Source organism: Salvelinus alpinus, chromosome 21 (genome assembly GCF_045679555.1).
Source record: "Salvelinus alpinus chromosome 21, SLU_Salpinus.1, whole genome shotgun sequence".
In the NCBI taxonomy this organism is placed as follows: domain Eukaryota; kingdom Metazoa; phylum Chordata; class Actinopteri; order Salmoniformes; family Salmonidae; genus Salvelinus; species Salvelinus alpinus.
The window spans coordinates 23,127,175-23,153,000 of record NC_092106.1 but is presented as its reverse complement, the minus strand read 5'-3'; the positions used below and the strand labels follow the sequence as shown (position 1 = coordinate 23,153,000).

Sequence of the window (25,826 nt, the reverse complement as noted above, 5' to 3'; positions counted from 1 at the left end):
CCAGAGGACATTTCTCCAAAAAGTACAATCTTCGTCCCCATGTGCAGTTGCAAACCGTAGTCGGGCTTTTTTATGGCGGTTTTGGACCAGTGGCTTCTTCCTTGCTGAGCGGCCTCTCAGGTTATGTCAATATAGGACTCGTTTTACTGTGGATATAGATACTTTTGTACCCGTTTCCTCCAGCATCTTCACAAGGTCCTTTGCTGTTGTTCTGGGATTGATTTTCACACCAAAGTACATTCATCTATAAGACAGAACGCGTCTCCTTCCTGAGCGGTATGATGGCTGCGTGGTCCCATGGTGTTTATACTTGCAAACTATTGTTTGTACAGATGAACATGGTACCTTCAGGCGTTTGGAAATTGCTCCCAAGGATGGACCAGATTTGTGGAGGTCTACATTTTTTTCTGAGGTCTTGGCTGATTTCTTTTGATACAGTTTAAGAAATTTGTGGAGTGGTTGAAAAATGAATTTTAATGACTCTGACCTAAGTGTATGTAAACTTCAACTGTATGTGTAATATATATACACACACAACTGTGAATAAAAGAAAACACTGATACCACAAACATGAGTCACGTAGCAAAACAATGTAACTCCTTTATTTGGACTGTCTATCTGATCAATGCTGTATTTCAGATTATTCAAACAATGTGTGACAGTAAAAAAGTAGAGTGTGTAAGCATGGGATGCAAAATGTTCATTCATAAAACATTAGAATTTTTTTGGGAGAGTCAGAATTAAATATAAATTGTACAAGACAGAGACGCAAAAAAAAGCCTACAACGTACTGCTTATTTATTATGCCAGGCAGGGACATTGACCACATCTGAAAGACCACTGGAGAGAAGGAGTCTCATGTATGACAGGCTGGCTATGTACCTCATAATTCTGCTTGGCATGTGAAAATAAAGCCAGACTCATGAAGTGCACTTTCTAACCCATTTCACTGGAATGTAAACATGGGGTAAACATATTCCTTGGCCAGTTGTTAGTGTTAGGCTAGACTCAAACTCACATATTATGGCTCAGATTGGCCATTTCATCCCTCTCTGCATCCCAAACCCCTGGCATGAACAGACTCAATTTAGCCTGGCCTAAAGAACTAAGCCTTTTCTACAAGTTGACTGGCTACCTCCTACATGACTTACTTCAGGTGCCATTGTATGCATTGAGAGAAATTACAACCTGAGCCATATTACATGTCATGCTAGTATGAATGTATTATCAGTTTAATAGCTTAGATTGAGATCATTAGTTGCCTATCTGAATCTGAAATTTGTGAACATTTTTTAAACCATTCGACTCTCTTAGTGAGCATGAATCTATTCATAAAGTCAGATCTATCCAAGAGCCAGCTCAGAGGAAAACCATGACAACTAGGACACTACTCTGGCTCAATAGCCAATCAGAGAGAGAGAGAGGAAGCTGTCACTGCATTTCAGGTGATATCAACGGTCTATCAGCCTGCTGCATCTGACAGTTCAAACACACAAGGCCAGGCAATGTCAGTCTTCTCTTGTCACTCAAAAACTTCAGGAGCACAGAGCAGAGGGTACAACAACATACCCTCATACAGGTCTCACTCAATAGACAGTATCTAGTCTAGTGAGAATGATGATTACAGCAAGTAGATAAGCAGCTGAGGTGGTAAAAGGCATCTGTCATTCTCTACCCAGCTAGCTCACGTGTTAGAAGGCTTAGCTACGCGCTTTAGGCCTTACATATTGAAGAGACAGTATATTAATGAGCACGGAAGTGCCAACAGTCATTTTCAGACCCATCATTACACATCACAGAACATGAAATGGGCACTCCCAGAGGGAGGTAAACAGTGCTATTAGGAGGTATCAACATTGAACTCCAGTCCCATCATCTCTGCTCTCTGGAGGATTTGTAGACATTGAGCACTACTGTGACTGTGCAACACTGCCCTCTCTCAATATCTACAACAATCGTTCAATAAGTGTGGGGGAAAACATGCAATTATAGGAAAAATGGACAAGTTATTAATATTAAGGGAGAGTAGTAAAAAAAAGTTGAAAAGTCAAGCTTGTAAATAACCATGTTTACTAAAGAAACAGACCAGCCATGGCTCTGCAGAAATAAAATGCGAATGGATATCCCTGCCTCGTGATGCAACCAAACGGTGATCCAAACGTTAAGACCATATACATACATGCACCTCCGCTCTGCCACATTCAAAGACAGAGGTTGTATAGGAGTTTCTGATTCAACACTGATACCACTAAATAAATGTTAGGGTTTTACAATTGGAACACAAAGAGATCCAAACAGGACATATTTCAAGCACCTTAAAAAGTTAGCCAGAATAGATTCCCACCCTACGCTTTCTTACAGCTGCACTGGGGTCAGACAGGCTTCCTGTTTAGATTAAGACACTGCGGAGTCGGTGTGAGATGTTGCTCGGAAAACGTACCTCAATCCAGGGGTGAGAAATGCGTTGTACACCGAATTGTCCCATTATCCCAACTGTTACACCGAGAATATTGAACGACTGCTAGTTTCGTCCTCGTGGTAAGTAGCAGAAGCCACAGCAGCCATTTTGGAATGGCAGTGTCAGCCAATCAGCTCCATTGTTGTTCAACGCGACATGCCAGTCCATAATGGCTGTTGTGGCTACTGAGGGTGAAAACGGCAGTTTACTTAAAAACTATCAGTTGTTCAATATTCTACAAACGCATTTCTCATCCCTGGATTGAGGTACGTTCTCCGATCCATAGCTCACGCCGTCTCCGCGATGTCTTAATCTGTAATCTTAAACTGTAAGTAAGCGTAGGGTAGAATCTATTCTGGCTACTTAAAAAATATGATTCATCAAATCTCTACACTGGCCATGTTGAGTAGAGGGCAGGGTGAGGAGGTGGGTACTGGTTCATTCTGAGAGGCAGAGACAGCGCTTCCTTTGCATTTTTCAGAGCCAATCATAAATGGGACCTCAGGGTAGAAACGGAATTCATTAAGGTTCCTCACAAAGCATAACATAGTGAGGTAACTACTTGAAAACAGATGAACCAACAGCTCCCCTCTTGGAATTGTTTTTTCCATTTTCTTTACCAATGCAATTTCTCACTCAGGCCCCACAGAACAAACCTCATCAGCCCTTATTCAACCCTGTGGGGTTTGCCTCGGCGCTTAACTTGCAAATGAGATTCATCATCATTTTTGTAGTAGGGAACAAAATATCAATGCAAGTTCCAGCCGACACGTTACCTTCAAACCGCCATTCTTTTAACAATTACCATGCATACTGTCACATTGGCCACTCCAAAAATCATTCTAGCATAGGGATTCACAGAGAGCCCTTCTCTTTGGCCTAGTAGAAGTGGAGAGGTGTCAGAGCCGGTAATACCCATGTTGGGGGTAAACCCATGCTGGGTACGTGAGGGGAATGAGCCAGGGTGTTGGGTGTCTCTACGTATAGGGCCTAACTAGCTCTGGCTGTAGCTGGGTAGGGTGGTTGTGTAGACAGCTGTAGTTGTGTTTTAGGATCAGAACAGCGCTACAGGCTGGTCGTGTGTGATTAATCGCTGTTCTAGTTCCCAATTCCACAGAGTGTGTGGGAGGCCAAGTGCCTTACTCCTGGTTGGGAGACCCTGGCGGTACAGTTACAGTATCTGGGGGTGAGAGGCGTGGCTCTGCGTGTTTCTGGGAGGAAAAGGGGAGAAACATGTAAGATAGAACACCCTTAAGACAGCACCAATCCTCCATTTTCCTCTCAAATCTCAACAATCTGAGCCTCATTCTGCTCATTTTAATGTCACAGTCCTGCAGAAGACATTGAGCATGTTGCACAAGTAACCTCTTCTCCCTCCTGTAATATAATAGTCATCTGTATTCCATTTATAATAAACTTAGTTAAGTATAATAAAGTAGAAAAATATCAGAGAACATATACAGTTGTCGTTTTGTAGTGACCATTTTGCTTTGTTTTTTAAGCATATATTTTTGTGCTGGGCAAGAGAAACTGAACAGGCCTCAGTTGAAGTGAAGTGTCGGTTTGGTTTCTTCTTTTCACTGCTTTTATTTTCAAATTGTTGATGTTCGGTCAATTCCATCTACAGGAAGAAGGATTGGGAAGAAATTTATAATAAATACAACATTTATTATTTTTTCATCTTGATTTCATATCGTAAATTTATTTCACTCTCTGCCAAATACAAATTAAACTATTCAACAACGTCAGAAAATTCCAGTTAACCTAAATGTGGTTTTAAATATCAGTGTCCTAACACTTCCAAGAAGTTGGATGTGGGAGTGCAAGGCGTGTGTTTTGACTCACCTCCTAAGGCATGCTCTGTCATACTGAGGCACAGTGACTCCAGCGTGGGGTTGATCTCCAGGTCTGCACCTGGAACTTGGCATTCTGGGAGACGAGACACAGGTCACTCAGTTATCCCGCTTGTGTGTGTACTATATCTGGACCATAAATCACACTTTAAAAAACTGACAGATGCATTAGATATGGAGCCGTGTGAATGTGGTTTGTAGGGCGATGTGTGTGGGATGTGTAAGCTGCCGTAAAATTGGGTTTAGACGGCTATGTGGGTGAAATGCATAAAGACCATGTATGATTGGGTTTGGAAGGAGATATCGCTGGGATATAAAAGGAAATGTGAATGAAGGTTGTAGTGAGACATACATGTGTAAAAAGACAGTGGGAATAGAGATTGAAGCAAGGTGTGGATGGTATGTGTAAAAAGACAGTGGGAATAGAGATTGAAGCAAGGTGTGGATGGTATGTGTAAAAAGACAGTGGGAATAGAGATTGAAGCAAGGTGTGGATGGTATGTGTATAAGGACAGTGGGAATAGAGATTGGAGCAAGGTGTGGATGGTATGTGTATAAGGACAGTGGGAATAGAGATTGGAGCAAGGTGTGGATGGTATGTGTAAAAAGACAGTGGGAATAGAGATTGGAGCAAGGTGTGGATGGTATGTGTAAAAAGACAGTGGGAATAGAGATTGGAGCAAGGTGTGGATGGTATGTGTAAAAAGACAGTGGGAATAGAGATTGGAGCAAGGTGTGGATGGTATGTGTAAGACAGTGTATATGATGTTTAGAAGAGGTTGGGGTAATGTTTGGGGGAAGGGGGTGCTAGGATCCTACCTTGCTGCTGGAACAGGAGCATGGTTTGCGGGGAGGTGTGGACAGGGAGTGAGTGGGTCCGTTGCACGGAGCTGCGACTCTGGCTTGGCATGCTGTTGCTGCCCCCAGGGTTGGCAAACCACAGGTTCTACAGGGACAACAGAACATCTCTCATCACAAACATACCACTCATCCTATATGTTCTACACCGTGTTAGTCTTCCCAGCACGATGACTACAAAGAGACTCTTCCAGCTATGATAATGAACCAATGCATATCAAAATGCAGTGCCTAACCCATGTGTTGCCCTGGGTATTGCATTGATTAACCTGTCAGCACTTTCTGTGGTTGCACTTGTTAATCTGTCAAAACAAATGTTGTCTAAGGATAGTTCATCACCCTGTGGGTATAATAATGTGTAGATCAATAGAATAATGTTAAATCTAATGTTGGCTAACTAGCTGTAACCCTCAATGAAAAAGACTTCTTAGAAAATAATTTATTGTGAACGAATCTGACTTTCCTATAAATGAACTTCAGTGGGTGTATCCCATGCCAACAGGCTATATGACATATGATCCCATCCTATGACTGACCTGTCTGCCCTGGCCTGGCAGTGTGGGGCTGGTGAGGGTGTGGCGTGGGGAGGCAACCCCGATGCCACCTGGACTCAGGAGCCCCATGCGCCCGGCAGGGAGACGAGGGGGCATCTGGAATGCCCTCTGCCCCCTACGTGCCAGACCCCCAGCACTCACAGAGCCTGCTGTGGGGAGGGAGTTGGAACCATATGCCCAGCTAGAGGAGGCAGAGAGAACAGTCGTCAGACAGAGCCCTGGGGGAAATCCAGCTAGAGGAGGCAGAGAGAGAGAACCTGGACAAACTGCATACTAAAGTAGCAGAGAGAGCATGGCACAAAAACTCAGCTGCCATGACAGGAGAGTGATCGATCAAAATGAGAAGTTCAGTGGTCTTACCCTTTCTGTCGGTACACAGGCATGTCCAGCATGGCTTTCCTTGGGAACAAGCGGAGCAGCTTGAGAACCTGCTGCTTCCAGGAGACCAGCCTCTTCCTCTGAGTCTCTGTGAAAGCCTGAGAGACAAGAGAAAATGGTAAGAGACAGAGAGATAGTGAGAGAGAGGGTGAGAGATGGTGAGTGAGAGAGAGAGAGGTAAAAGAGGGAGAGGTAAGAGAGAGTGAGCAGTAGAGAGAGCACATAGCAGCAAAAAACAAAACAAAAAACCCATTCCATTACTTTCTTAGTGCAGTGAAAGTTATCTTTACAACATACCGTTGAGAGGAGCATTATGCAGCCTTGTCACATTTTAAACCACCAGCTGGCTGAATGTGAAAAAGTTTAAATGTATTTATTTTATAGATGTGGTTTTGCGCGGTCTCACCTCATGTGTCAGACATTTCTCAATGAGCTGCAGGTAACAGCTGATATTCTCTTCGTCCGGCCTGGACACCAGTAGCTGAGTGCATACTGCAACACATGGACAGACAGGAGGTTCACACAATGCTACACAACACCAACACACACAAACACTCCAAAACTCAATCCAAACAAAACACACCAGCACACATCAACCAAGAGCAACAATTGTCCAAATGCACGATATACAGTGCATTCGGAAAGTATTCAGACTCCTTGACTTTTTCCACATTTTGTTACGTTACAGCCTTATTCTAAAATGGCTTACATGTTTTTCCCCCCCTCAATCTAAACAAAATACCCCATAATGACAGAGCAAAAACAGGTTTAGAAATTTTTGCAAAATTGTGATATTATATATATTACCTTTACATATAGTTGAAGTAGGAAGTTTACATACACTTAGGTTAGAGTCAATAAAACTTGTTTTTCAACCACTCCACAAATTTATTGTTAACGAACTATAGTTTTGGCAAGTCGGTTAGGACATCTACTTTGTGCATGACAAGTCATTTTTCAAACAATTGTTTACAGACAAATTATTTCACTGTATCACAATTCCAGGGGGTTAGAAGTTTAAATACACTAAGTTGACTGTGCCTTTAAACAGCTTGGAAAATTCCAGAAAAGGATGTCATGGCTTTAGAAGCTTCTGATAAGCTAATTGACATAATTTGAGTCAATTGGAGGTGAACCTGTGGATGATTTCAAGGCCTACCTTCAAACTCAGTGCCTCTTTGCTTGACATCATGGGAAAATCAAAAGAAATCAGCCAAGACCTCAGAAAAAACAAGTCTGGTTCATCCTTGGGAGCAATTTCCAAACGCCTGAAGGTACCATGTTCATCTGTACAAACAATAGTGCGCAAGTATAAACACCATGGCATCACGCAGCCGTCACACCGCTCAGGAAGGAGACGCCTTCTGTCTCCTAGAGATGAACGTACTGTGGTGCGAAAAGTGCAAATCAATCCCAGAACAACAGCAAGAGACCTTGTGACAATGCTGGAGGGAACCGGTACAAAATTATCTATATCCACAGTAAAACGGGTCCTATATCGACATAAGATGAAAGGCTGCTCAGCAAGGAAGAAGCCACTGCTCCAAAACCGCCATAAAAAAGCCAGACTACGGTTTGAAACTGCACATGGGGATGAAGATTGTACTTTTTGGAGTAATGTCCTCTGGTCTGATGAAACAAAAATAGAACTGTTTGGTCATAATGACCATCGTTATGTTTGGAGGAAAAAGGGGGACTTGCAAGCCGAGGAATACCCTCCCAACCGTGAAGCACGGGGGTTGCAGCATCATGTTGTGGGGGTGCTTTGCTGCAGGAGGGACTGGTACACATCACAAAATAGATGGCATCATGAGGAAAGAAAATTATGTGGATTTATTGAAGAAACACCTCAAGACATGACTCAGGAAGTTAAAGCTTGGTCGCAAATTGTTCTTCCAAATGGACAATGATCCCAAGAATACTCACAAAATGATGGCAAAATGGCTTAAGGACAACAAAGTCAAGGTATAGGGGTGGCCATCACAAAGCCCTGAACTCAATCCTATAGAAGATTTGTGGGCAGAACTGAAAAAGCGCTTGTGAGCAAGGAGGCCTACAAACCTGACTCAGTTACACCAGCTCTGTCAGGAGGAATGGGCCAAAATTCACCCAACTTATTGTGGGAAGCTTGTGGAAAGCTACCCGAAACATCTGATCGAAGTAAACAATTTAAAGGCAATGCTACCAAATACTAATTGAGTGTATGTAAACTTCTGACCCACTGGGAATGTGATGAAAAAAATAAAAGCTGAAATAAATCATTCTCTACTATTATTCTGACATTTCACATTCTTAAAATAATGTGGTGATCCTAGCTGACCTAAGACAGGGAATTTTTACTAGGATTAAATGACAGGAATTGTGAAAACTGAGTTTAAATGTATTTGGCCAAGGTGTATGTAAACTTCCGACTTCAACTGTAAGTAGTCAGACCCTTTCCTCAGTACTTTGTTGAAGCACCTTTGGCAGCGATTACAGCCTCGAGTCTTCTTGGGTATGACGCTACAAGCTTGGCACACCTGTATTTGGGGAGTTTCTTCCATTCTTCTCTGGAGATCCTCTCAAGCTCTGTCAGGTTGGACGGGAAGCGTTGCTGCAAAGCTATTTTCAGGTCTCTCCAGAGATGTTCGATCGGGTACAAGTCCGGGTTCTGGCTGGGCCACTCAAGGACATTCAGAGACTTGTCCCGAAGCCACTCCTGCGTTGTCTTGGCTGTGTGCTTAGGGTTGTTGTCCTGTTGGAAGGTGAACCTTCGCCCCAGTCTGAGGTCTTGAGCGCTCTGGATCAGGTTTTCATCAAGGATCTCTGTACTTTGCTCCGTTCATTTTTCCCCTCAATCCTGACTAGTATCCCAGTCCCTGCCACAGAAAAACATTGCCACAGCATGATGCTGCCACCACCATGCTTCACCATAGGGATGGTGCCTGGTTTCCTCCAGATGTGACACGTGGCATTCAGGACAAAGAGTTCAATCTTGGTTTCATCAGACCAGAGTATCTTGTTTCTCATGGTCAGAGTCCTGTAGGTGCCTTTTGGCAAACTCAAAGCGGGCTGTCATGTGCCTTTTACTGAGGAGTGGCTTCCGTCTGGCCACTCAACCATAAAGGCCTGATTGGTGGAGTGGTGCAGAGATGGTTGTCCTTTTGGAAAGTTCTCCCATCTCAACAGAGGAGCTCTGTCAAACTGACCATCGGGTTCTTGGTCACCTCCCTGACCAAGGCCCTTCTCCCCCGATTGCTCAGTTTGGCCAGGCTGCCAGCTCTAGGAAGAGTCTTGGTTGTTCTACACTTCTTCCATTTAAGAATGATGGAAGCCAATGTGTTCTTGGGGACCTTCAATGCTGCAGACATTTTTTGGAACCCTTCTTCAGATCTGTGCCTCAAAACAATCCTGTCTCAGAGCTCTATGGACAATTCCTTCAACCTCATGGCTTAGTTTTTGCTCTGACATGCACTCTCAACTGTGGGACCTTATATAGACAGGTGTGTGCCTTTCCAAATCATGTTCAATCAATTAAATTTACCATAGGTCGACTGCAATCAAGCTGTAGAAACATCAAGGATGATCAATGGCAACAGGATGCACCTGAGCTCAATTTCGACTCTCATAACAAAGGGTCTGGATACTTATATAAATAAGGTATATGTTTTTTTTTATACATTTGCTAAAACTTATAAAAAACTATTTTCGCTTTGGGGTATTGTGTGTAGATTGATGAGGAACATTTTTATTTAATCAATTTTAGAATATGGATGTAACGTAACAAAATGTCGAACAGTCAAGGTGTCTGAATACTTTCTGAATGCACTGTACAGTCGTGGGAAAAGTTGAGAATGACACAAATATAAATTTTCACAAGGTCTGCTGCCTCAGTTTGTATGATGGCAATTTGCATATACGCCAGAATGTTATGAAGAGTGATCAGATGAATTGCAATTACAGTAATCCCTCGTTTATCGCGGGGGTTACGTTCCGAAAATGACCCGCGATAAGTGAAATCCGCGAAATAGAAAACTTTTTTTTTTTTTTACAATTAGCAACTATTACATGTATACAAATACAGTGACTCACGTGTAGGCCGTTTCGTCGACATTATGGGTTTAGGAGATGTTCGAAATTACAAGATAATTTGGCCAACTTAATGTAAATTTGCCAAGCTGTTTTATGTACGTACACATAACTGCACGAGACGACAAAATGATAGCACAATTCGTAGCATGTTTTGATACAAGAAGCGGGAGTGAGTTTTTAGCGAATCAGAATGCAGAGCACAATGCACCAAAAAAAAAAAAAAAATGCATTATGAAAATCCGCGAAATAGCGAATCCGCGATAAGTGAACCGCGAAGTGGCGAGGGATCACTGTAATTGCAAAGTCCCTCTTTGTCATGCAAATGAACTGAATCCCCAAAAAACATTTCCACTGCATTTCAGCCCTGCCACAAAAGGACCAGCTGACATCATGTCAGTGATTCTCTCGTTAACATAGGTGTGGGTGTTGACGAGGACAAGGCTGGAGATCACTCTGTCATGCTGATTGGGTTCGAATAACAGACTGGAAGCTTCAAAAAGGAGGGTGGTGCTTGGAATCACTGTTCTTCCTCTGTCAACCATGGTTACCTGCAAGGAAACACGTGCCGTCATCATTGCTTTGAACAAAAAGGGCTTCACAGGCAAGGATATTGCTGCCAGTAAGATTGCACCTAAAACAACTATTTATCGGATCATCAAGAACTTCAAGGAGAGCGGTTCAATTGTTGTGAAGACGGCTTCAGGGCGCCCAAGAAAGTCCAGCAAGCACCAGGACCGTCTCCTAAAGTTGATTCAGCTGCGGGATCGGGGCACCACCAGTACAGAGCTTGCTCAGGAGTGGCAGCAGGCAGGTGTGAGTGCATCTGCACGCACAGTGAGGCGAAGACTTTTGGAGGATGGCCTGGTGTCAAGAAGGGCAGCAAAGAAGCCACGTATCTCCAGGAAAAACACCAGGGACAGACTGATATTATGCAAAAGGTACAGGGATTGGACTGCTGAGGACTGGGGTAAAGTCATTTTCTCTGATGAATCTCCTTTCCGATTGTTCGGGGCATCCGGAAAAAAGCTTGTCCGGAGAAGACAAGGTGAGCGCTACTATCAGTCCTGTGTCATGCCAACAGTAAAGCATCCTGAGACCATTCATGTGTGGGGTTGCTTCTCAGCCAAGGGAGTGGGCTCACTCACAATTTTGCCTAAGAACACAGCCATGAATAAAGAATGGTACCAACACATCCTCCGAGAGCAACTTCTCCCAACCATCCAGGAACAGTTTGGGGACGAACAATGCCTTTTCCAGCACGATGGAGCACCTTGCCATAAGGCAAAAGTGATAACTAAGTGGCTCGGGGAACAAAACATCGATATTTTGGGTCCATGGCCAGGAAACTCCCCAGACCTTAATCCCATTGAGAACTTGTGCTCAATCCTCAAGAGGCAGGTGGAAAAACAAAACCCCACAAATTCTGACAAACTCCCAGCATTGATTATGCAAGAATGGGCTGCCATCAGTCAGGATGTGGCCCAGAAGTTAATTGACAGCATGCCAGGGCGGAATGCAGAGGTCTTGAAAAAGAAGGGTCAACACTGTAAATATTGACTCTTTGCATCAACTTCATGTAATTGTCAATAAAAGCCTTTGACACTTACGAAATGCTTGTAATTATACTTCAGTATCCATAGTAACATCTGACGAAAATATCTAAAGACACTGAAGCAGCAAACGTTGTGGAAATTAATATTTGTGTCATTCTCTAAACTTTTGGCCACGACTGTACATGTACACGTACTCAGCCCTGTAAAAGCCTTGTCCTCTCTTACCTTTACCCATGACACGCGTGAACTGGCCAGCAATGTCGCCGTCTGAGATGGGTGTGGCTGAGGACTCTCCGTCGCAGGGAGGGGTGTGGTGGTGCTGGAAGCCCTCCTGGGCCAGGTCCTTGTCCTCCCCAAGGTTGGTGTGGTCTGAGGGGGATCCACTCCCCTCCATATCTCTGTGGGAAACACTGGGAGGGCTGTAGCTGTAGACCTTGATAGGGGTGATGATAATCTGCTGTAGTTCCTGTAGGGCGTTACGCAGGTTGCCCCCCTCCAATATATCCTGTTGGATCAATCATAGCATTATCTTATTAGCAAAGCGGTCTTGAAGTGTGACAGGAAATTTTCGCGGAACTTGCTGGTTAACTTTTAATTGAAAGAAAATGTGAGTCGTATCATATCTAAAATATTGGTTATTATTGTGGATATGTTCATTGACATTTAATTGGATTTCTCCATATAAGCCACAGGGATCCAAATGGAAACTAACAGTTAAGTTGTTCAGAACAGCATGCCTATCATGAGATAAAAATGAATCTGAAATGCTTTTAAAATAATAGTGATGACAGCATGTGATTTACCTTCTCTAAAGACTTGAGAACGCTTGGCCTCTCTCGTAGCTTCTGGACACTCAGGGCTATCTTGTGCCGCGCACCTTTGGTCACATTCTGGAAGAAGACGGAAGACGGCGAAGAGTTAACAAAAGGAGGAATCATTGCTCACAGAAACATGGACATACAGATATCCAGTTACTAAACAACACTTCTGATTACCATCTGATCATTAAAGCTACGGAGCAGAGCAAAGACGTTTATCTGTGCTGGGGATGCTGTGTATAACTGTAGGGTGCAGCGATGATTAATTTCATGGCTCATTGAGGTATCACTATGCTGGACAAAAAGCTGGCCGTATCTATTCAACACTGATGAGGAGGGCAGGGGAAAGAGAGGACTAACGAGAGAAGCTGACCAACCTGTGACAAACGATGACAAACCTGTGACTCCAGGTGGTGCTCTGTCAGAATCATCATCTCCTCATAAGTCATCTGGGAGAAAAGTGCTGCGTACTTATGAAGACGGAGGCTCTTCAGCCACATGGGCACATCTGAAACAGAAAGTAGAAAAACAACATGCTCAGAAGTTGTTATTCTTCTCCTGCTGAGTCCTTGTAACTCTAGTCCATGAACAATGAGAAGGATAGAACGCTAACTAATATTATACAACAGGTGGGTCTAATCCTGAATGCTGATTGGTTAAAACCGCATTCCAGACGGTGTCTATTCCACAAGTCGCCACCGGCTAAAATCTATGACATAAAAATGCCTATTTACTCTGTTCCACCTGACTAATCCACTGTGTCATCAGCCCAGCCAAGCAACTTAGAAACTTGATCTCCACTATAAAAAGCATCAAGACCTTATCTCACATTTCTTTAAGACTAACATGTAGTTTTCCACAGCGGAGATTTGTATAAACCTTGCTGTCTGTCGGTCTCTCCGACATTTGCAACATTGTTTCAATATTCAAATTGAATCTCCTGTTGTCCCATAGTAATGAACGAGTCGGGAGTCGACGAGACAGACAGGCAGGCAGAGTTTCTCAGCCAGTCGAAATTATGAATTAGCTGGCATCATTTTTATGGATATATACAAAAAAAGGTCAATTGAAAAAAGGTAAAACAAAACGCAGCTAATTTGCAGTCTTTCCAGCTTCCGTTTGAAGTGATTGTGTTACTGTAGCTGTGTTGTTGGCTAGCTCCTCTGAACAACAGTGTCCTGACGAATGAGCACATTTTCTATGCCAGGCGAAATTGCGCCTCATTAGCTCATTGTTATGGATGTATCCAAATAAATGTCACTATTAAACAGCTTAAACAAATGCAAATACTTTGCAGTTATTCTGGCTGACTACGTTAGCCATAGTTGGATAGCTAGCAAGCAAGGGATAAGTACGTTGCCAGCCAGTATGGCAATGGAACATTTAGAACAAACGACTGGGTCGCGTCCATTGATACAGAACAAAAAGACTGAATGACTGGGTCGCGTCTTCAGCAACCATAGATTTGTGTCGGGACTATATATTGTGGAAGGATGAAAAATTATGAATAAATTAATCAAAATAATGTTTTTCATGAAAATATGTCAGTCATAATTTGAATATGTTGGTAACACGTTGTATAAAAGTGATAATGCCCTCGAAGCCGGTGTTTGGAGACTAACAACACCTGTGCCAATATATCCTCCAAACACCGGCTTCTCAGGTATTATCACTTAAATAGATACTGCTCTGGAATGCTTGACGTATCCGTGCAGTGCATGTCAAAATAAACACTTCAGATCTATTAGTTGGAGAACGCTGTCCTACTTAATTTTCATGGACATCTGGAGCACACGCAAACAAAAAAAACTGAAACACGAGGGGAGACAAAAAAAATAACATCCCACTGACTGGGCAATTCAACCATCGCCAAGTGCAGTCGCCGTTGGCATGTCATGGCTTTTGCCAGAGTGAAATACCAACAACAATGTGACCAACCCTGGCCTGTTGTTGGCTTTGAATCCCTGGCGTATTATGGTTGACCTCCTGACCTTTCATACCACTGCCATCCTCCTGGAAGGTGTTTCTGGAGCCCTGGTCCTCAGTCTGCTCGCTGCCTGAGGATGCCACACTACTCTGGGGGGACAGGGGGGCGTGGTCAAAGGCCTGTCGCCCACCCAGGTCGTCCTGGTTCAGCCAATCTGCGCCACAGACCTGGGTACTGGAGGGGATTAGGGACGAGGACCTCTTCAGAGGACTGGGCTGGTCCATCTGACCCATGCCTGGCAGGGGACACAGTAGGGTCAGGATGTTAGAGACAATCACAGTAAACCATCCCTTTAATGAAGGCTAGGCCTAAACAGAGAGACTTTAGATGTGACAATCAGTACAAAGATCACAGACTAAATAGTTGATGAATAGCATGATTACATAACCACATGAAGAAAAGGTTGTATTGTATCTCGGTTATGTTTAGCATATTCCTATTCCCTGCAACAACACGTCCTTGCTCTCCCTCAGTCTGTCTTGGTAGGAGATGTGAGCCACTGACCTGCGTTGTTGCTGTTGATGGGCGAGGGCATCCCACCCTGGAATGACATGTGTCCGTTCTGCCCTGCAGGGGAGGAGCTAGAGGAGGGGGGCTTGTCCAGCCAGCCATGGCCAGGGTCCAGGACCTCTGCGGAGCCCGGCCACTCATCTGAGCCCTGGCGGGGGTGGTAGGGGCCAGAGGGGGGCCGGGAGGGCGCTGGGTAGCCGCTGGAGAGGTGCTCCTCCAGGTGGTTGAGCCACATGGCCAGCGAGGTGCGGTCGTCCAGGGTGGTGGCCGGGTGGATGAGGGCATAGGACAGCAGCTGTCTGCTCTCTTCCACAAACAGACTGCTCTCGATGGTGTAACTCAGCACCTTCTGCAGCAGCTTCATGTACTCACACTTGGCCTCGCTGTTGCGGGGCTGCAGCAGGGGCAGGTGGGACAGCAGCAGGGACACCGCCTTTTCCATGGGCTCCAGGTGCCACTGGCTCACAATGTCTGGAGAGATGAAGGACAGAGGGGCAATTGTTTACAAGTAAAATACATTTTTACAGGTTGTAGGTCTATCTGTTACATGGTTTTTACACCATAAGATAGGGTGTACCGGTAATACAATATGACTAATCCAATAGGGTTTCAAATGTGTTCTTCAGAAATCTGCAGTTATTAGCTACCTGCATTGTTGGCCTCAGCCTCCAGGATGTGGATCTCAGTGCAGTCTGCCAGCCAGTGCTCCAGGCAGATGTGCAGGAAGCGGGCCTGGGTACGAGATGCTCTCTTCAGCAGGGACAACAGCGCCACCGTCTGCTCACACTCGTTCCAGCCCTTGAACCAGTCCGTCAGGATGCCCACCTGGTCTCGGAACATCATGGCGCGTTCCCAACGGGAAGGGGGCGGGAATATGTGGGTGGGGGTTAGGGGGAAGACTGCTTGCTCGCACACAGGTTCACTCTGGCCCCGCTCAACGGCTGCTTTTACACAACAGTCCTGGGATCCCCTCAAAGTAGAGCGAGGGGCCCTCACATGGTTCAGGTGCAGGAGATGGGGGTGCTGAGGGGAGGGCTGGGAGAGGGTGTTTTAAATCCAGCTGGTTGTGTCTTAGACAGGAGGGTTCTCTCTCAGGTGCATCAGTATCAGCATCATCCAAATCCTAACAAATCAACGGAAAGGAAAACTACTTAAGATACACTGAACAAAAATATAAACATGTAAAATGTTGGTCCCATGTTTCATGAGCTGAAATAAAAGATCCCAGAAATTGTTCATACTCACAAAAAGAGTATTTCTCTCAGATTGTGCACAAATTTGTGCACAAATTTGTTTACATTCCTGTTAGTGAGCATTTGTCCTTTGCCAACATAATCCACCCACCTGACAGGTGTGGCATATCAAGAAGCTGATTAAACAGCATGATCATTACACAGGTGCACCTTGTGCTGGGGAGAATGAAAGGCCACTAAAAATGTGCAGTTGTCACAACACAATGCCACAGATGTCTCAAGTTGATTGACATGCGGACTGCAGGAATGTCTACCAGCGCTGTTGGTGCCAGAGAATTGAATGTTAATTTCTCTACCATAAGCCGCCTCCAACGTTGTTTTAGAGAATTTGGCAGTACGTCCAACCAGCCTCAAACCTGCAGACCACATGTATGGTGTCTTGTGGGCAAGCGGTTTGCTGATGTCAACATTGTGAACAGAGTGCCTCGTGGTGGTGGGGTTATGGTATGGGCTGGCATTAGCTACAGACAATGAACATAATGCTAAAAGAATACAGTAATGAGATCCTGATGCCCATTTGTTTTTTTTTAAAGGTATCTGTGACCAACAGATGCCCAGCTAAATTGGCAGTCATGTGAAATCCATAGATTAGAGCCTAGTAATTGTATTTCAATGAACTGATTTCCTCATATGAACTGTAACTCAGTAAAATCTTAGAAGTTGCATGTTGCGTTTCTATTTTTGTTCAGTATAATTTAACTAGGAATTTGATGCTAGTACTGAACCCTGATCATGACGATGAAATCCCAATACCAGAAATGATGTTCATGCAATAAATTGAACTAACCAATATCAACATGGTGGCATGACTACCACAGACCACAGGCTTAAGTCAGGGCATTCTACAAAACACATTTTTTGTGGTTATTTCAATATAGTGTGGCTCCAATATAATAACCATAATGTGAGACAAACAAACTTACAACAGGGGCCAATCACGAAATCTGACACTAACCACGTTTCCATCCAGTTTCAGAAATGTTGACAGAATGTTTGTTCGGCATGGGTAGGATCTTTCTGTGTCAGTAAAATTAATGATGGGACAAATTGCGGTGGAAACGATTTATTGCGCATATGTTGATTAAACAACCATGTCGAGGTATATTTGCAGTCACACGATGCTATGTTGTGTGGTCTTCCCACTACTACTTAAAAAAGCATTCAGTTAATTAGGCTATAAGATGCAATAAGTTATAATGAACTTAACAGGGTGGTGAAAGTGCACGGTGGTGAGCTTGACGCTCCTTTTCAATAAATATTGAGGGTCTTCATTTGTACACTACCGGTCCAAAGTTTTAGAACTACTCATTCAAGGGTTTTTCTTTATTTTTACTATTTTCTACATTATACAATAACAGTGAAGACATCAAAACTATGAAATAACACATATGGAATCATGTAGTAACCAAAAAAAAGTGTTAAATCAAATTATATTTTATATTTGAGATACTTTAAAGTAGCCACCCTTTGCCTTGATGACAGCTTTGCACACTCTTGGCATTCTCTCAACCAGCCTCATGAGGTGGTCACCTGGAATGCATTTCAATTAACAGGTGTGCCTTGTTCAAAGTTAATTTGTGGAATTTCTTTCTTTCTTAATGCATTTGAGCCAATCAGTTGTGTTGTGACAAGGTAGGGGTGGTATACAGAAGATAGCCCTATTTGGTAAAATACCAAGTCCATATTATGGCAAGTACAGCTCAAATAAGCAAAGAGAAATGACATTCCATCATTACTTTAAGACATGAAGGTTAGTCAATCTGTAAAATTTCATGAACTTTGAAAGTTTCTTCAAATGCAATCGCAAAAACCATCAAGCGCTATGATGAAACTGGCTCTCATGAAGACCACCATAGGAATGGAAGACCCAGGGTTAACTCTGCTGCAGAGGATAAGTTCATTAGAGATGCCAGCCTCAGAAACTTCAGCCCAAATAAATGCTTCACAGAGTTCAAGTAACAGACGCATCTCAACATCAATTGTTCAGAGAAGACTGTGTGAATCAGGCCTTCATGGTCAAATTACTGCAAAGAAACCACTACTAAAGGACACCAATAATAAGAAGAGACTTGCTTGGGCCAAGAAACACGAGCAATGAACATTAGACCGGTGGAAATTTGTTCAAATTGGAGAATTTTGGTTCCAACTACCGTGTCTTTCTAAGACGCATGTGGGTGAACGGATAATCTCTGCATGTGTATTTCCCACCATAAAGCATGGAGGTGGTGTTATGGTGTGGGGGTGCTTTGCTCGTGACACTGTCTGTGATTAATTTCGAATTCAAGGCACACTTAACCGGCACGGCTACCACAGCATTCTGCAGCGATACGCCATCCCAGCTGATTTGGGGTTAGTGGGACTATCATTTGTTTTTCAACAGAACATTGACCCAACACACCTCCAGGCTGGGTAAGAGCTATTTTACCGAGAAGGAGAGTGATTGAGTGTTGCATCAGATGATCTGGCCTCAACAATCCTCCGACCTCAACCAAATTGAGATGGTTTGGGATGAGTCGGAACGCAGAGTGAAGGAAAAGCAGCCAACAAGTGCTCAGCATATGTGGGAACCCTGTTGGAAAAGCATTCCAGGTGAAGCTGGTTGAGAGAATGCCAAGAGTGTGCAAAGCTGTCATCAAGGCAAAGTGTGGCTATTTGAAGAATCTCAAACATATTTTGATTTGTTTAAAACCTTTTTGCGTACTACATGATTTCATAGTTTTGATGTCTTCACTATTTTTCTACAATGTAGAAAATACTAAAAATAAAGAAAACCCCTTGAATGAGTAGGTGTTCTAAAACTTTTGACCGGTAGTGTATGCTGTGAAATAATGATCGGCGCTTAGCTACCAATTAACAAATAAGAATGATCTTGCTCATTCCCCTCTCATAATATAACCTAACCAGTTCAATTTATCAGCAAACTGTTGTTAAGAAAGCATGCACGGAAACAAGTTTGGGCAAATTTGCCATTTATCGTTACAGTTTGCTTGTGTGACAAACTTTTTAAAATTATTATTACTTAAAATAAACCATTGATAGAGTGTAAAATGCAATGGAAAAACATTAAATGTATGTTGTTTTTTTTAAATTCAGTACATGAGAATTTTTGCACAAAAGTGTTCATGTACACTAAGTCATCACGCACAGCCTTTCATCCACAAGTCAGTTTTGATGGAAACAAACTGGTGGGAAAAAGTGCATATTTTTATGCATAATTTATAATATTTGCATGAAAATCTGTCACAAATTGGATGGAAGCCTAGCTACTGTTCACTTTAAAATGTATGTCAAACAAAAAACAATGATTGCAAAGTAAAACAAACCATCTGTTAACAATTTCAACAGAAAATTTTACTAAAACACATTTACTTGAAGAATAGAATGACGGCACAAACAGTCATTATGTTAACAAATTTTGCATATGCACGGTTCTTCATCAAAAGAAATTGCGGCCCTCTCGTGACAGTGAAGATAAAAAAAGAAAGAAGTTGAAAAGTACATTTCCTGCAATTCTGTACATTTTTCCATGGGGCATAGAGAAAAAGATGCCATTTTAAAGCACGTTTGTTGCAATCCTACACATTTTGCCATGGGGCACAAAGAAGGTTTAGCAATTTTATAACTTATAACTCGTGTCATGCAATTCTACTTATTTTGTCTTAGGGCAGAGAGAAAAATGTGCAGTTGTACAACTAACTCACTGCAATTCTAAACATGTTGCCATAAGGTGGAGGCAAATGTTTGCTGTTTTTAATATGATAACTAATGGGCCCTACCCCGGTCGGTATTTCGACAACGCTTACTACAAGTTTAGATAGCTAGCCGCTAGACTAATTTACCAATCTACAAACATTTTGTTGACATCGGCGGGCTAATTGAGTGACTGCTGACGCACAACCAAATTTCTAAATTGCACCTTGTGCATTATATTATTCTTCCAACAGAAATTTGAGACCCCGACTGAGTAACTAACTTTTTTTTAAATTGTATTTTTATTATTGGTCTGCAGGCCGACAAACAGGGGGGCCATGCGCACCAGTTGCCCATCCCTAATCTAGGCTACACGTGTGCTCTAGCCAACAGCTCGCCGAAGGCGCTATTAGCTAGAGTGCACGTGCCAATACCAGAGTGGGCACATGCTATATAAAGCATAACAAATTTGTGAGGAAAATAATCAGTAGAGTTGAAAATATGATGGAAACCCATTTATCTTGTATTTTTTATTCCTTACATGAAAAAAAAATACCTTTTGTGGTAAAATTATGTGCACTACCTCATCACGTACTGCTTTTAATCTGCAACAAGTCAATTTGATGGAAACATCTCTGGTAAAATGTGCATATAGTTTTAATGCTCATTTTAGAATATTCACATGAAACTTTTGCCAATTGGATGGAAACCTAGCTAGTGTCACTCTGTTACGGTGGAATTGCCAGAGTAAAAATGGTCTCTGTACAACACGCTAATATTTAGGCCAGCTAATCATAATGCAGGATAATCAGCTTCATGGTGCAGTGAAAGTAGAGCACATTATTGCCAGCATCATCAACACAGATTACTTCCATGCAGTATGCATGCACATTTCTATTGACCATTCAGCCAACATCTGTGAATGTTTGATACAGCCAACATCTAGGCCTAACTGCCCAGTCAATGCATGAGTTTGTTTGACTTGAAGCAAAAAACAAAGACTACATTATCTCCATGCAATCTACATGGCTGTCATGTATTCTTAGAACAATAAATACTATGTGATGACTTGCAATACACCTTGTTACAGGGTAAAGTAATGGTGTCACAGGTTGCCAATAGGCCATGACATGATCAATCAAATCTGAAACAGTCATCCAACCCTCCCAGTATTGCAATGACCACCTGAGTTGTGGGTATAGAACTTGCAATGCCTAGTTGTTATGTTTCATTTACATAAATAGAACCAGCCTGGTCTCATAGGCTAGACGTAACATAGTAAATGTAAATCTGGGCACTCAAACTAGCATAATATGTTATGTTTGGTATGGTTACACAACACAGATGTTAACTTATGGTAAAAACGAAAGTAGGGTGGTGGTCGTATAACGAGAACGTCTAGCAACCCAAAGGTTGCGCGTTGGAATTTATTCTCGGACAACTAAGTCACTTTTCAAAAAAATTATTTTTAGCTACTTTAGCTAACCCTTCCCCTAACCTTAACCCTTTAACCTAACTCCTAAACTTAACCCTAACCCCTAGCTAACGTTAGCCACCTAACCAGAATTCATAACATATTGTACGTTTTTGCAAATTCGTAACGTATATATACGAATTGTAATTCGTAACGTATCATACGAAATAGGTGTTGGACATCCACAAATTAATACATACCATACAAAACGTGACATATCATACTAAATGGAGTGTCTCTGATTTACGTACAGAATAATACGAAACGCTCTGAGACCAGCCAGATAGATATTTGTCCAAGTTCTAAAAAACAGAACGTAACGTTAGTAGCTAAATTCTGGACAGGATGGTATGTATTAGTAGTAACTAGCTAACAAATAGGAGGGGTATGTTATTCTAACTAGGCTAACGTTCGCGTAAGACAGTCCAGAAACAAGGGCCTATCTACAGAGCTAACGTTACTCATCTACGTTAGCTAGTTTGTTGGTAGACGTAGCAAGTTTGCCCGTAACTATGTCAAACGTAGCTAGCTAACGTTAACTCGCAGCCTTACCTATGCAAGTTAGCTTGCTAGCTACGTTTGACCAGGTCATACATGTAGTTAGCTAAGCTAGTTGGTCAGAAAACGTAAAAACAAACCTGTGTGACAACGGTGACGTTTCCAGGGAACGGCTGTTGCCAGGGTGGATTTGATGGGCTAGGGGGCAGTTAGCTAGCTAAAAACTAGCATCAGGCCTTCACCGTGTAAATTGATGAGGGATTCAGGAATGGTAACGTTACTGTTTTTCAGTAGCGACGTTGCTGTTGGAATGTCTCTCTATTTTTCATCTCGTTAAACGACATTTGAGTCCTCGCGTGGCAAAGGTCCTCCATGGTCCATTTAGCAAAAAACACGTCAGATTACATACATTATATCCACATCCCACTCTCCAACCTCTAGCGGTTGGTTTGTTTACCTTCTTTGTAAATTGTCACTTGTTAGCTAGCTAACGTAGCAGGCAGCTATTGCTTCATTTATAAACGCTGGATGAGACGAAGATTTCGATCCAACAGTTGTCGTTGGTTGCTTTGAAAATAATGATTTTCTGATTATTTCAAAGATAACATTTAAAACAGTCTAGCTATGTACAACATGTTTATTTGAACACAGAGAATAGGGAAAGTACGCTTGGCTCACTCTAGCTAGCCAACTTCGATTCAGAGTTGACGCAACGTCGGAGACCAACGTAATGGCGTTTGGGCGGGGTAAACAAAGAGAAAAGTACCCCATCTAGTGGATTAAACGCAAACACCCACACCACTACTAAACTGAAGTTGATCGATATGATCACAGAGTATCCATTATATTGACCAGATACTCAAGTGGCCACTCTAACAATGAAAATAAATGTCTTAAAAAATGGAAGGCAGTCGGGAGGAGGCAAGATCAGGTGGGACGATTCTAGCCAATGAGAGGGCAGACGCGTGTGAACAACAGCCACAACTCCGACATAAAGTGTTTTTTCTCAAAGTTGCCGGCATATCACGTGTCCTACTTATATCAGTACAGTTGTAACAACCTAAGCATTACGAAACTTATATTTGATCAAATAAGCCACACGTAGCAAATAAACCATGCAATGTTTGTTGCCCAAATTCAACACCCTCATGACCACATACAAAAACACCACCTGCGGGAGAAGAGAGATTTTGGGCCCATTATCCCTCTCGCTTCTTCTCTTCCTCTTTGATATGATGCACAGCTGCTGTCAAACCAAGCACCCTGTTCATTCAAATTCAACTCCTTGGTCTCAAACATATTTGGATTGATTGCATTTGATCTGTTAGATTAACGTTTGAGGAATGAAGATAGACATGACAAAAGACACAGACAAGAAACTTGGCAAATTTGCCGTTTCTTGAAATAAAGGCTGAAAACACTAATGTAGAACTAATCACAATATCAAAGAATGCTCAGCTTTCTCTGACTGCACCCATTAAACAAATGTGAAAAGAGAATATCACTTTGTTATTTTATCTTGTTGCAACACTAAGTATTCTGGTTATTTTTTATTTAACCTTTATTTAACTAGGCAAGTCAGTTAAGAACACATTTTTATTTACAGTGATGGCCTAGGAACAGTGGGTTAACTGCCTTGTTCAGGGGAAAAACGACAGACTTTTACCTTGTCAGCTAAGGGATTTGATCTAACAACTTGATTACAAGCCCAACGCTCTAACCACTAGGCTACCTGCCGCCCTGTATACAACATTGTATTATTAAAAAGGCACGATTTGCTGTCGGATACAGCGACAAAGGATTGCAGATAGAACTAACGATATCCCTAACAAGAAGGCTAGATCTAACACAGTGCGGGGAGGGGGTACTGGGGATGCTCATATGTGTACATGTCTGCCCTCCCCTACTGTATGTGCTACTACATAAAAGGAGGATCTTGAGTGTAAGACAGCATCCTGTCACAAGCAGTTGGCAGAAGAGTAACTACCTCAACAAGAAGACAATATCTTTGCAGACAAGAAACCAAAACAAGACCTCTTCTAGAATGGTATGGGAGACCGTTTATTTTTACGATATTGCACTTTACCTGGAAAATGTATTTCGGCATGGACGGTGATGTCCTAGTTTATGTTGTAAAGGTTTTTAGGCTGCCGTAAATGTATTTTTGCTACTTCCCTCCCTTCCCCCCATACCATCTTGACACAGGAAGCTGTGTCGTTCCATGATGCAACAAAAGCACTTCCTGGCCTCAATATGTCACTTAAAGATTTTGTTATGAGCTATGTGTTCATGGAATCTTGCACTTCAGATCTCAAAACAAGTTGCTCAAAAACCTCTTTCTCTGGTTCCCTCCCTCTTTCTCTCTCCCCTGTCCCTATTCTCTCTCTCTCTCTCTCTCTCTCTCTCTCTCTCTCTCTCTCTCTCACTGAGTGAAATATGACAGAACTTTCAATGATGTAGCCTGACAGTAGCAATATGACCAACATATACAATTACAATGTGTCAAAACTTCCCACGGTTGATGAACTTGTTTCACATTTACATTCTAGTCAAGCTCTCTGGTTGTGTGCGAGGTGGATGAGAGTCTGAAAGAAAAACTGAAGAAGTTCAGATTTCGAAAAGAGACCAACAATGCAGCCATCTTGAGTAAGACTTAATCGAAAGCGTGTTCCAATTGTCATGTTTCACCTAATTAAAAAAAAACATAATAAACCCAGAAACAGAAAAACACATGTTAAAGACTCAATATAGAATACTTATCCTATTTCCTCAGTGAAAATTGACATGGCAAAACAGCTTGTGATCCTGGAGGAAGAGTATGAGGCAAGTCACAATGTCTACCTGAGATGTTGAATATCCCATACTGAGTTAATAATTACTCAAATCCATCCACACCTGTATCAATACCAGTTAAACTCAAAACATGCTCTCACATTTCAGGACATCTCCCTGGATGACCTGAGGAACGAACTTCCCGAACGGCAGCCAAGATATCCTTTTATAACATGTCAGAATGATACAGCAGAAATCTGTTAACCTCATATTCACCAGAACTGCCAGTGTTACAGTTGCATCATTGACCAGTGATTGGATCTCCTTGACAATATAGTGTACATTCATTGTTTACAGCTACAAATACGCCCATACAGATGGCAGGGTGTCCTACCCGCTGTGTTTCATATTCTCAAGTCCAGTTGGTGAGTAAACCACCCTAATTCAGTGAACAGCCAATTGAGTGAAGGATTAGCATTACTGTACTGCAACATCCCTTTGCACAAAATAACTTTTTGAAGGTAGTAAGGGTTGATAATTGAAAGTAGAAATGAGATTCAATCAGTGTTTACCATATGGAGATCAAAAAGGTTCAGTGGACAGACATCTGTAGCTTATGCACCCTCCTCATCTCAACAGGGTGCAAGCCTGAGCAGCAAATGATGTACGCAGGAAGCAAGAACCAACTAGTCTCCGCAGCAGAGCTCACAAAGGTCAGGACTATTGTCCGTTTCGAGTATTGACTGATAATAATGATCTGAACATAAGCCCAACCCTAAACTCACAAAATAGAGAAGTTATAATAGAAAATGTTCAGAAAATAAGCATGTTAAGCCTGATCCTCCTACCCCTTTATTCTCAATAGGTTTTTGAGACACGAAACATAGATGACTTGTCTGAAGAGTGGCTGATAAACAAACTGTCTTTCTTTCGCTGAACAGACACGTGTGTTCATGTTGGCAAAAGTGCAACATGATCTTCATTACCAGTTTGCAATAAATTGCTTTTATTGTCACTTATGTTATTGCATTCTTATTCCTTAGTTATACTCAAACCATTACTACTAGCCTGGTTGCCAGTTTCTGCTCTCTTAACTCCT

The 25,826-nt window shown here is 42.5% G+C and overlaps 2 protein-coding genes across 3 annotated transcripts; one reads left to right on the top strand and one right to left on the bottom strand.

The window, feature by feature from the left end:
• Positions 1-575: 575 nt before the first annotated feature.
• LOC139548072 (protein Smaug homolog 2-like) lies at positions 576-22,851 on the bottom strand. 2 transcript variants are annotated; one of them, XM_071357391.1, is made up of 13 exons: positions 22,096-22,851; positions 15,688-16,163; positions 15,035-15,511; positions 14,535-14,765; positions 12,921-13,051; positions 12,529-12,615; positions 11,951-12,230; positions 6,508-6,593; positions 6,084-6,199; positions 5,706-5,904; positions 5,131-5,257; positions 4,304-4,387; positions 576-4,079 (listed from the first exon to the last, which is right to left on the bottom strand). In XM_071357391.1, exons 2-13 carry the CDS (start codon positions 15,881-15,883, stop codon positions 4,051-4,053), a joined length of 2,043 nt encoding a protein of 680 aa, XP_071213492.1. In that variant the 5' UTR covers positions 15,884-16,163; positions 22,096-22,851; the 3' UTR covers positions 576-4,050. The 2 variants fall into 2 exon arrangements, with proteins under 2 accessions (XP_071213492.1, XP_071213493.1); XM_071357392.1 differs by having other exon boundaries at positions 12,942-13,051.
• Positions 21,733-25,742, top strand: LOC139548074 (glia maturation factor gamma-like). The gene is made up of 8 exons (XM_071357395.1): positions 21,733-21,805; positions 23,885-24,002; positions 24,505-24,601; positions 24,729-24,778; positions 24,896-24,947; positions 25,072-25,152; positions 25,367-25,440; positions 25,593-25,742. The coding sequence occupies exons 2-8, from the start codon at positions 24,000-24,002 to the stop codon at positions 25,662-25,664; spliced, it is 429 nt and encodes a 142-aa protein (XP_071213496.1). The 5' UTR covers positions 21,733-21,805; positions 23,885-23,999; the 3' UTR covers positions 25,665-25,742.
• The last annotated feature ends 84 nt before the right edge of the window (positions 25,743-25,826 follow it).

Bases quoted from the DNA above. Each gene is read 5' to 3' on its own strand.
- LOC139548074 (XM_071357395.1), top strand. The intron at 24,779-24,895 runs GCAAGTCACAAT...CTCACATTTCAG, and splicing joins TCCTGGAGGAAGAGTATGAG to GACATCTCCCTGGATGACCT. The intron at 25,441-25,592 runs GTCAGGACTATT...TATTCTCAATAG, and splicing joins CCGCAGCAGAGCTCACAAAG to GTTTTTGAGACACGAAACAT.
- LOC139548072 (XM_071357391.1), bottom strand. From the start codon at position 15,883: ATGATGTTCCGAGACCAGGTGGGCATCCTGACGGACTGGTTCAAGGGC. The intron at 14,766-15,034 runs GTCAGTGGCTCA...GTCCCCTGCCAG, and splicing joins CATCAACAGCAACAACGCAG to GCATGGGTCAGATGGACCAG. The intron at 13,052-14,534 runs GTCAGGAGGTCA...TTTCTGTTTCAG, and splicing joins GGATGGCAGTGGTATGAAAG to ATGTGCCCATGTGGCTGAAG.